Source organism: Nannobrachium achirus (genome assembly GCF_963921795.1).
Source record: "Nannobrachium achirus genome assembly, chromosome: 12".
NCBI lineage: Eukaryota > Metazoa > Chordata > Actinopteri > Myctophiformes > Myctophidae > Nannobrachium > Nannobrachium achirus.
Window position 1 is genome coordinate 47,427,035 of NC_137832.1, and position 12,351 is coordinate 47,439,385.

General features: G+C 43.8%; 1 protein-coding gene across 1 annotated transcript in view; it reads left to right on the top strand.

The window, feature by feature from the left end:
* LOC308295647 (A disintegrin and metalloproteinase with thrombospondin motifs 12-like) overlaps positions 1–12,351 on the top strand; it is a gene marked incomplete at both ends in the record, with an annotated part of 51,943 nt that overhangs the window by 5,666 nt on the left and 33,926 nt on the right. Inside the window, 2 exons of the mRNA XM_080738697.1 lie at positions 4,062–4,117; positions 4,327–4,691. Coding sequence (XP_080594823.1) covers positions 4,062–4,117; positions 4,327–4,691 — 421 coding nt within the window. The remainder of the gene's footprint in view (positions 1–4,061; positions 4,118–4,326; positions 4,692–12,351) is intronic.

A 12,351-nucleotide genomic window follows, 5' to 3' on the forward strand; every position in this document is an offset into this window, starting at 1 on the left:
GGCCGGCTGGCACCTAACCGTCCTCTCACTGCTATAAGAGAACCAGATGAAGGAGTACACACCATGAGTCTCTCACCATGAGACATAGATGCTAGACCAGGGACATAAAGAAAGATGTTTACCCCAGCACCTCCAGGACATTTAGTTTTGGGTGCTTAAGTCACTAAAGGGACTGAAAGACCCCTGAGATGGGTGCTGGGTAGCATCCCCAGGGTGTGCAATGGACAGAGGATTTCCCAGCATGCCTCAGGGGCGACGCTGTTCAAGTTAATGTTTTGATATTGTCGTTCAATTACAGTACGTTTTTGTTTAGCATGGGAATGTGTTGGGGGGAGAATGTATTTATGTCACAGACAGTTGTGCTCTGCGCAACTTCCGTCCCACTGAGATATTAGTGTACTTACGGTAGTTCTCCCCATGATATCATGTACAAAAAGCATAACCATCTCCACCTTGTCTGGTCTCCTGTTTGTCTCATTGATAACTGATTGATCCAGAATTCCATGACAGTAGGCTATGTTGTGTTATGTTATCATATTGTATTGTCATGTGTGTGTGCGTGTGCTTATTTCAGATAGTTGCAGGGAGCCTCCATATTTGAGTGGATGATGAGACACAGTTTGCATTTAATAAAAATACTCTTGAAAGTCATTGTCTTGACTTTTGCTTTGAAGAAACCCAATACTACCAGGTCATATCATTCATCATCATGAATGCCCAATCTTCAAATCAACACATGGAGTCAGCGGCCTCATTGAATTGGATGATGATGCTATTTCTTGGCTGATGCCTATTGCCTGTGTAGCCCTACACGAATGAACTAGATTTGTGTGATTGATTGATTGATTGAAGAATTTATTAGAAGTTTGCAATAGAAAAAAGTACAGTTTCATGACAGTACAAATCACTGGTACAAGGTCAACTAAAAGGAGATCCTAGAAAGCCGAGGCTTATTTCCACAGGAACCACACTTTAAGTATCTCATATAACATTGAAAGACAGACGGATAGAACATAGTACTTTATCTAGGATAATATCAGTTTCAAAAGCATAACATCAAATACAAAGGCAGAAAAAATAATAATAAAAAAGGGGGGGGGGGCATGGGGGCTTAGCCTATTTACAAGTCAATGATATAGTCTGTTTAGCCAGACACTCACTAAGATGAGATATGGCTTCATATGGATTATTTGTCACTTGCAGGGCCCTCCGAGGGTCACAGGCGCACCTATACAGTATGCCATGTATGGCCTACTTGTGTGCCAGCAGAGCGCACCATGAGGTGCACTCTGCTGGCCTCATTGGCTGTTAATGATGACATTACCAGGAATGCTCTTATAGCTCTATACCAAACTCCGCTGACATCACCACTCACCAGGAATGCTGGTCCCTCATGACGTTGCCATCATTAACAGCCGGGCTCAAACACACACACACCTACATACCAACCTACATTGCAGCCAAACGCAGTACTTGCGCGCTCTGCTGGCGCAAGTAATAAAGTCTTCAATCGATCAATCAATCAATCAATCAATCAATCAATCAATCAATCACACCTAGCCTATAAGGGCCATTGTAGCAGTGTAGGCCTACAGCCATGTCTTAGTGACCATTGCTCTCAGCACCTTAAAGGCTGCATACATTTTTAAATTGTTCACTATAGGCCTATATTTTTCACATTGTGTAATAATGTTTTTATTTGTGATTGTTGTTGTTTATAGGCTATGTCTATGTGAAACTATACAGGTATGCATTTTTTACAAAATGGTAATTAGGTCGGCAAGAGGGTAGAAAAAAAAGAGAGAGAAAAAAAAAGAATGTAGTCCAGCTGGCTACAACATAAATCCTATCCAACATTGTAAAGATTAAATTGTCATATTATTCATTCATAGCCTATCATCTATCTATAAATGCGACAAATCTCTGCGTGTATGTATCTCTGCGTGTATGTAACCCGCGTATCTCGAGAACCGTCATAAAAGGCTCTGACATCACGTACGCCGGCGCGAAACGTTCGGAATCACCATATGCGGAGCTGATTGTTGACATCAGGTGTTTCGGAGGAAACCGGCGCAAGCGCTGACTCATTGTGACATCACTTCATAAAAGGCTCTGACATCACGTACTCCACATGAGTCAACAAAAAATCTCTGTGAATGTGTATGTATGTAATCCGCGTATCTCGAGAACCCTTCTTCCCACCGGCACGCGCGTTCTCCAGATATGGGCATAAAATGAATGCCCGTATGCGGGGCTGATGTCTGACATCAGAGTTTTCCGCAACCGGTACTGTGTGTGCAGAGATCTCCATATATGGGCATAAGGGGACAAAGGCAAACAGATGGTCAAAACGGGTCCTATGACAACAGGTATATTGGGGTTTGCATTAAAGGGTGGGGACAAAGGCAAACAGATAGATGGTCAAAACGTGTCCTATGACAACAGGTAGGCTATATTGGGGTTTGCATTAATGGGGTCCGCTCCAAAAAAGATAAAGAAAATAAAAGAGACAAGACAAACATAAGACAAGCAACAAAGCGTGGGACTGGGAGGATGACTTGAATGATGCAGATTTAAGCAGGCTGCGTATTCTGCTTAAAGAAGAAACAAACAAAAAGCGACAGAGATCTCATATATGGGCATAAAATGGACGCATATAAACAGATATCTCCATATGCTTAAAGAAGAAACAAACAAAAAGCGACAGAGATCTCATATATGGGCATAAAATGGACGCAGATAAAAAGATATCTCCATATATGGCATATATGGGCATAAAATGGACGCAGAATCACAAAGATCTCCATATACGGGCATAAAGGGACACAGACAGACAGATACAGAGAACTCCATATATGGGCATAAAATGGATGCAAATAGACAGATATCTCCATATATGGCCATATATGGGCATAAAATGGACCCAGGATTATATCTGCAGTGATCTCCATATATGGACATAAAATGGACGCCGACAGACAGACAGATACAGATATCTCCATATATGGGCATAAATGGACACAGGCAAACAGATGGTCAAGACGGGTCCTATGACAACAGGTAGGCTATAATGGGGTTTGCATTAAAGGGCGGGGCATTCATTCCCTATTTACATCGTTCCCGAGTTGGCCAGGTCGCCGACTAGACGCTGGGGCGGCCCAGCTTCTAGTTATAATTAATTTGACAAGCAGGCTGCAGGCAATGAATGATTTCATGCTACATGCTTTTTCTCATAGCTGCTGCACTGAGCGGTAGCCTAATGGCTTTGATTGATTGATTGATGATTGGTATAGTGCCTTATTTTAGTGTTCTGATTAATTTGTTTTTATTTTATTTTTTATTTTATTGGTGTGATGTTTTTAAATGTTGTGTTGTATGTCTTATTGGACCTTGTGTCTGTCAATAAAAGTTGATGATGATGATGATGATGATTGATTGATTGATTGATTGATTGATTGATTGAAGACTATAGAAGTTTGTATAAGAAAAGGTACAGTAGGCTATAGGCAACAGTTCACTGGTAGGCCTACAAGCCAAGGTCAACTAAAATGACACCACGGGAATGTTTTGCTTTTGGGCTTGTTTAAATTGGGGTCCCTTTTTTAACTCATAGGCTACAATAGTTCTATCGTTCCGTATGGACATTCAAGCATGTTCAGAATATCACACGCTGGACTGGAGCTACAGTCTGCAGACCCTGTCCCCCCCCCCCCCCAGTGCTAGAAAGAAACAAGACACTGGCCCAAGACACTCCTCCTCCCCTCCTACTTGCACATTTGGAGCTTTCTCTCACTTAAACTATGTTCTATGATCCACCGGTCTTCCTCCTCGGTGCATGTCTCACTCCATGGGAGCCGGGAGGACATCTCGTCGCGTATTCTTACCATGACACAAGCCCTGCCTGTAGGATCGAAGACGTGGTGGTCGCCAGACCTCTAACGCAAGTGGAACCTCAATGCCTAATCTTTTACAGTTTTTTGAATTTGGTTATGAAATATGCAATGTCCGCAGGAGAGCCGGGTTCTTTTTCTGCTACCTCTTGTTTTGTTTTTGGCAATCAGCCACGCCGAAACCTCCGAGTCTGGCAAAGTCCTCAATCCCACCAAAGAAAATAACGGTCAGTGCAGAGCTCAGCTACGATTTCAATTGAGTTTTTGCAATGAGTGAGTGCACGCGTGCATGTGATAAATCAATGCATCGCTTGCTTTGTTGTTCATATGTTGTTAGTGCATTATGCATAGGAACTAAATGTTGTTGTAAAACCACACATTCTCATCCAATTCTATTCTATTCTATTCTATTCTATTCTATTCTATTCTATTCTAGGTAACTTGTTGCAGGCAGAGTCAGATGTGTCCATTGTCCATCCAGTAAAGATTGATGGGGATGGACAGTTCATTTCTCACTCCCTATCGCACCACTTCAAAGGTGGGCGAGTAAAGCGGGACCTGGCACCTTTAGAATCAGAGGGACAGGTTCATTACAGGGTCAACTACAGAGGTCGGGTTTTAATTTTCAATTTAACTGCAAACAATCACCTGGTTTCAAATGACTACATTCTGGAGAGAAGGAACGGGAGTCTGAACAGGACGGAGCATCGTTCCTCTGGGAAAAACTCCTGCCACCTCCTTGGCACCGTGGAGGAATCTGATGCGCATGGAACTGCTGCCATCAGCACTTGCAAAGGATTGGTAAGGAACCCTATTCCAGTGTTTCTCAAACTTTAACATTTCACAGTTTCCCCTTAACTCTGACAGTGTACAAATGGAACCAAATGGACCCCACTGTCAGAGTTACAGACTTGTATGCGTCCTTTTAGACCCCCTGGCTAAAGGAACCCACAGAGTTCCTGGAATCCACTTTGAGAACCACTGCCCTATTCTGTTACATGCATTGGTTACAGCCGCCCACACCTCAGTCATTAACTTCAGTTATTTGTGTGAAACTTTATATTTAATTTCATGTTCAATGCAAGCTTAAAAGCTACCGCATGAATACTGACTGTACCTCCCCTGAAAAGCCCCGTTGTTCCTGGCAGGATTGTTTTGTTTCTTTTCATGGAGAGAGAGGGGCATCACATTGGGGAGGCTGGTATGTGGTTTAGCCCGTCACAGTCTACTAAGCAAACCCTTCCAACTGACAGTGCCCTGTCTGTTAGTTTGCCCTTCAAAGACTTCCTGAGACTGTTTGCAGAACGACCCTGCTGCAGACCCCACTAACTGGCTGTTGCCTCTCGTCCGACTGTGAGCCTGTTTCTCTTTCCTTCATTCATATTTGCTTAATTCTGCGTATATTTGCTTCATTCTGCACCTATTTCCCTTCATTCCCTTCATCCCCTTCATCATCTCAGTAAAAGACAATCAGTCGAGCACTCACTGACTCATTCATTCCTTTACTGACTCACTGACTCAGTAACTTTCACCATTCATTCACTCTTTTGCTGTTCTCTCACAAACTTAACTTGCTCCTTAAGGTATGTGCATACCTTTTTGCACTACTTAGCTTTATCTTTTTAATTTTATACATATTTTATCATTTGGAGAAAAGTATTTCATCCCCAAAAGAAGACAGACAGACAGACAGACAGACAGACAGACATACAGACAGAGGGAGGGGCAAGGGTTTATAGCCAACCCCCTTTGTTCTCTAAGAGTTCCCACTTTTACTTCCAATGTAATGCTTCAAATAATAAAAAGCACTTTCATCTACAAAGGAGAGGAAGACAGCTGGTCAGCAGAGAGAGAGAGAGAGAGAGAGTTAGTGTGTGTGCGTGTGTGCATGCGTGCGTGCGAGCGTGTGTGTGTGTGGAGCACACCGACCATAATATACCGAGAGTGATGATGTACAATAATGATTAGAAACATCCAAATAGGAAGAGGATGTGGAAGGAAGGACTTCCCCCTCTGAAAGGATCAGACGTGTCAGTTTTTAGCTCATGGAGAATGCCTCTGTGTGTATCTGATTCAGTCACAGCAGGAATGCCTTATCCTGCAGGGTCTTGCCTCCTGCCTGTCAGTCATGTTTGTTTGGCTTGAGGTGCCTCATTCAGCCAAAATCTTGTAAATAATAGACTACATCTGCTGCAGCTATAGCTGGCAATACCGCCTGTTTTAAGTGAACACGTCTCTTGACAGGGCAAACACACACATACTGTAATTTATATGCGTGACCTACTTTTACAATCTCTCAAGTAATCCTCAATGGAAACTATTCTACCTTCACTCAAAAGGTTCTCACAGCGGTGTGCTGCCGTTGTCGGAAGCACAGAGAGGGGTTGCTCTACAACCCTATAAACCCGCCCACCCCCCTGATCCACTAGGAAAACTACACCAATTCATTAAGGCATTTATGTGCACATTGGAAGAAGATTCATGGCAGTGGAGACCACAGTGAGGCTGCTGAGCCTGAGCAGTAAGATGTAGCCAGCCAGATGTGGGAGGGATGTGGGGGAACATTGCCAGCTGCAGTTGAGGTCAGTCACCCCCTTGGATTCAGATAGAGATGGAGTGCTTGGAAATATGAAAATAAACCCAAGCCTCACATACCAAACCTTATAGAGAGTGGAGGGAAGGATTGTCTTCAAAATATAATCAAAGATAGATTTCAATGTCTATTACAGTATCTCCCATTTTAATGCTGCATGCATGGTTGAACTGATCCCCACTGTAATGTTTGCACAGCACGAGTGCCTTGAGGATAACTGCATACCTGCTTTAAACACCCAGGATGTGATTGGACAGAGTTAGAAAAGGAGTGGTGTTGGCAGTGGATGGGAGTCAGCTTAGGTGAGCCATGTTGTTGCCGGTAATAAATTAGCACAGTTTCAACTTCTGTTTCCAGCACACTGGTCTGGTCAAGAAAACTGTGTGAATTGATGCCAAAACAAGTATCTCACGTAATTTATACTTGGTTGGGCGGCAGCATCGCACACTGAAAATAGACGATCCTCAAACCCACAACATGCCGTTCACATTGTGAGGTTTTAGTCTTGTAGATCAGCTATTTTTTGGTGCAGACACCCGTGAGCAGCTAAGTATAACTCTGGGGCTTAAGGTGAAAAGAGCACTGACATCATCACAGCTCACCTGTGGGGAGCTGCGTTGACTTGCATGGAAAATGTTCTCTCTCTTCACCTGCAGCATTATTGTGTAGAAAACTGCAGTGAAACTACGATGGCCAGAATAGCTGGGCGGTGGTTTACTGTCAGGAATCAGGATCTCCTTTCAGTGAGAGAGACACTGAAAACACGCTTTCAATGGAGAGGGTTGGGAAACCCTGAGGCAATGCACAAAACAAGTAAATGCAAGTTCTTGGGCTTCATTATTTTGGCATTAACCTATCCTTTTCTGAAATGCATACTTCTTTACGCTGTCCAGATCCAGTGAGCGATAACAGCTCTTAGCTGCAGGGTAGAGAAATAATAATGCTTCACATACTGTAATCATTTATGTTTGGGATTTACTTTGATTTATTGCAAGTGTTATAAGAAGTGTATGGTTATTGCAGGGAGACGTCTGAATGGCGAGGGCCTACTATGAGAACACACAGCTGCAGGTTTGCAGTTTTTTGTTGAAAAGCTTTGTGTTAATAATCTGATGATCCTAGGGAATAAGAACCATCCGCCCCTCCATGTGTCCCAGAGATCACTGTCATGGCTCTGTGCAGGGAGCTGTTGGCCTAGACTTACAGAAGCCGGAAACTGTGGTAAAGCAGTACCACATGGCCTACTGAATTTAGCACACAGGCCTTTGTTATGGTAACCTCCCCTAGCTCTGCCACCTCACATCCTAACACGCTTCCTCTGGGTCAAAAGGAGGAGAGGGCGGGCGGGCGGTGGGTGATGATGGGGATTAACCCTAGTGTCCCTATTCTAAAAAAGCTGGTCTACAAGCTCCCCTTTGAGCTTGTAGATCGGCTGCTATCAGCAAAGAGATTTGGTGTTGAGTGGAAAAAGGAGGGGACCAAGTATAGACCCCTGGGGGACCCTGGTTAATTATTTATATGGTTTAACCCCTTAAACCCTAAGTTGTTGACCGGAGTCTCTCAGCAGAGTCCCTAAGCCGTGTATACTAGGCCCCACCAAGCGCTGTGAGCTTGTAGATCTGCAATCTTTGCTGAATGGTTGCCCCATACCTGTGGTTAAGTGGTTAATTGACAGAGGAGGACAAGGGCAGGTGGAGGCAGAGGTACAGTAGCGGCGGTGTCATGAAGTGGACTCTGCGCGCCCCTCTCATTCCATCTCAGTTTTAGTTGGCAGAACATTTGGGATTTGGAGGGAAATTTCTCAGACCGCAATGAACTTCCCTAGTTTGTTGTGGGCGCCGTCGAAACTCAAAACAAACTCTGGGTGCTGTCCTATCAATTTGCATGCCATCGCTGAGCATAGACATCACTCAGCGGTCCCGGGGATGGCAATTTTGGGCTCACAACTAATACTGTAAGTATACTGTACAAGTGAAGCCAAACAGGAAGCAGTGTTACACAGTGGGACTGTGTTTGGCCTGCAGCTCATGAACATCATGCAAAGCAAATGATTTGGATGGATTGGCTTCTCCCTGGCTGTCCTCCGTGGTTGATCTACTTTCTACCACCTGGTTTTGTCTCATTGGATTCCATTCAAATCATAACATTCAGAGAAAGTTATGGGAGTTAGAGGGAAGGCTTTCTATGAGAGCGCTGCACATGCAGGTTCAATGCTGTGATCTACACAAGAGAAAACATTATTTAGTGGATAGTAGTAGAACAACATGCTAAAAATCTCATGATAGCTTGTCGTTTTCCGTGGAATTGTACAGTAGATGAGATAATAAGCAATAAAGAAAACAGCTGAATATTTCTTCACAGGGTCTTTGTGTTGCTGTCTAAACCAGTGGGTCGCAACCTGTTTTCTGGGGTCCCCAGATGATTAACTTAATGTGCAACAATGTTTTCTCACTCAACAGTAAACAAACCAACATAAAGTCTAAGTGTATAGAGAGGGCACATTTCTAAAGTGACAATTTAAGGACTTTTTAATACCTCTAAAATTACAAATTAAACATTGGCCAAATTGTCAAATATTAGAGGCAGAAATTGTGGAAATAACAGAACTGTGTTATACAAAATGTAATGCCTCAACTCTTAGTGCTCGTCAGGGTGTGTGTGTGTGGGGGGGGGGTGATCCCCAGTTAAAATATGATTATCTTGGGGGTCGCGGCCTGAAAACACTGAAACACTGGTCTAAACTACCAAGAAGCATATCAGCCTGCATGCTTTGTGGATGAGTCCATTACAGCCTTTGGATGCCTGGCCATAAGCCATGCTCTGAGTCAGTGCTGTCCTGGAGAACCCTTTCTGTCCCTTCTCAAGCATTACATCCAAGCTTTAGACAAGAATAACACAAATTCAGCCATATGCACAGGGCTGCACAATATATCCTATACTGCAAGAGACTGCAATCTTGCGATTTGTTTTGCCAGAATGAGTAAACTATTCTGGAGGTATCTCTGTGCACAATGTCTGGCCTACAAATCAAGTTGCATGTCAGAATAAAGTATACTAAATTCTGAGCCTTTCCAATCATTCTCCTCAAATGTGAGTATTTTGAGCACTGGAAAGATAAATTAGAAAAACCTTTCTCACAAGTATCACCGTCCATTTCACTATATTTAGCAGAAATAATCGTTATGGTGCAGCCCTAGTTTAAAGACTTGGGAAAGATAGTTTTTTTTAGTGGTAACAGATTTGTACCCAAAGGAACATAAAATAACGATTGTCTTTTCTTCACATTTTATTTATCTGGATAGTTTTATTCCAAATTCCAACTATTGATTTATATCCTCCTGAGTTGGCCATTAAATATCCATCTGTCTACCATATATCATCCCTAGATTCCCTACATCATCTCTCATCATCTCTAGGTCTTACTGTTAGAAACACTGGGACAGGTGTTGTACTGTAGACCTTCCAAGGGGACAGCACTGCACAAGATGTTGTACTTTGTGAACTCCCTGAATGGAGAAACAAGAAACCCTCCCAGACCTCTGGAGAGTCCTAAATAAACGTGGTTCGAGAATACAGGCTACACGTGCAGTGCAAGAAAGTCATGCATAAAACTAAGGTTTGACCTAGAAACGAGAGCAGTGCATAACTTCAGTGAGTCTCTGGGACAACCACAAAAAGCTCTGTTTGTTGGCATTGCTTGGCTTGTTTTCTCCACATCTGTCCTTGCCTGGCTGCTCGACCTAAACACTGGAGTGGGATCCATGCAGCAACTGCCTTTGGCTGACGCTTCTAGAGTTCTGCAGAACATTTTAGTACTTGCACATAACCACTTAAACCCCAACATCCGTATTATGGGGAAAGCTTTTGCAGAAAATAGCAGATGGACAAGCTTGCAACACGTTGTGAGCTTGTCGATCGGCTATTTTCAGTGAAAGCTATCCCAACAATAACAGAAAACGGAAAATACACTAGTACTAGTCCTGTGCCCACTGGAGTCTCAGAAGTAATGTTGGAGAACCCGGACCGGTGCCCGTTGGGCAGAATAGTCACCATCGATGTCCAGTAGTGCAATACCCGTTGCCAGGGACGTGCTGGGCCCCTGATTCAGCCCGGGAAAAAGAGTTGGAGAGGCCCTCATTGCGTGCTATAGAGAGAGATCTCTCTCTATAGCGCTGCTGCTGCTACTCAAAGATTTGCCATTTCAGATCATGACAAGTGACAAGCCAGTGGGCCAATTACATGAGTTATATTTTGTTGTTGTCGGGTGGAAACCTTGTATGTCCAAAACCGTTTGTTTTGTATTTATCATTTAAAAAATGATTTAAACTAGTGAAAACAGCGGTGCGAGGCGTTGTGTGGCGGTGCGAGGCGTTGTGTGCTGCCTTGTAGATCTGCTGTTTTCACTACTTTTGTGCAACGGCCTTATATGATGAAGCAGGGCTTTGCTTTGCGAAAAAATGTATACATTTGAAACTTGGAGATACAAGGTTTCTGCCCGACAGTGACAATTTACTTTGTTGGCCGCCCAGCCCCCAAAATGGAACGAAGGCCGACATTTTATTTATTTATTTTTCCTAATGGCCGGCCTGGACCGGCCGGGAATGAACCGGCCGTTGGGGAGTTGTCCCGCTTTTCCCAATGCCCAGCACGTCCCTGCCCGTTGCATCCGTCTGTCTGGCTGGCACTCTTTTATGCCCATACCGGTATATGATGTTCTGTGTCCAGGCCAGTCTGTGATGTCATCTCCAAATTTGGGCACTTTAGTGATGTCAGTCAGTGATGTCAGTTGACAACAGGTTTGGGCATACAGGTTGCCGCCCAACTGCGACAACATGCAAGTGTAAGGATGTAGTGCGCAAAATACAGATAAAATCCAATTAGTCCCTTCCCACCTGCAACCAGCCATTGTGAGCTGTGCTTATGCACACCTTCCCTTTCCCTCCCGTCGGTCTCGGGTTCGCAAGAAAGCTAGTCTGCCTTTCTCTCCTCCCCTCTCTACCAAGTTTGTTTAGTGAATGAGTTGGAGGCTGATCCTTTCACAGTCTGGACTTGTTCTGACATAACTTATGCATGCACGCACGCACGCACGCACACACACACACACACACACACACACACACACACACACACACACACACACACACACACACACACACACACACACACACACACACACACACACACACACACCACTGCTCAAGTTTGGCCCCTGTTAACCACTTAAACCCTATATACTTAGTTGACCGGAATACCCCAGGGGTCTATACTGTACTTGTTCCTCCTGTTTTCCCTCTACACGCAACGTGGCAAATCTGCAAATTCTTCGTTATGCCCCAGAAAAGGGACACAAGGGTCAGTGTTACCAGATAGGAAATGTTGAATTATCGTACCGGAGGCTCAGAATTATCGTATTTGACATGAAACTATCGTACACGGCCAAAAAAGAGAAATCACTCGCGTAAAAACGTAATTTCACCAAAAAATGCGTCTTTAGTGTAAGAAACGACCTCGTTTTAGACTCCTGCGTGACAAAAACGCATCAGATTTGCTGTGTGGAGGCAGGCAACTTCTTGGAGCTTACACAAATAAAAGCCTGAAACTGGTCTGGAAAGATGCAACCAGTGATTTTAATGCCTCCAAGTACAGATCTAGGGTCAGATTGACTGATTTCCTGGCTTATTTTGAGAAGCCAAACCAGATCCCAGATCAGCAGCCAGGGAAAATAGTGAATTCACGCTCTTTTTGATGATATGCCGAAATTATCGTACATTTGGGCATTTTTGGAATTATTGATCGTACATCGTACAGAGGGTCAAATTATCGTACAAATACGATAATTATCGTACGTCTGGCAACACTGACAAGGGT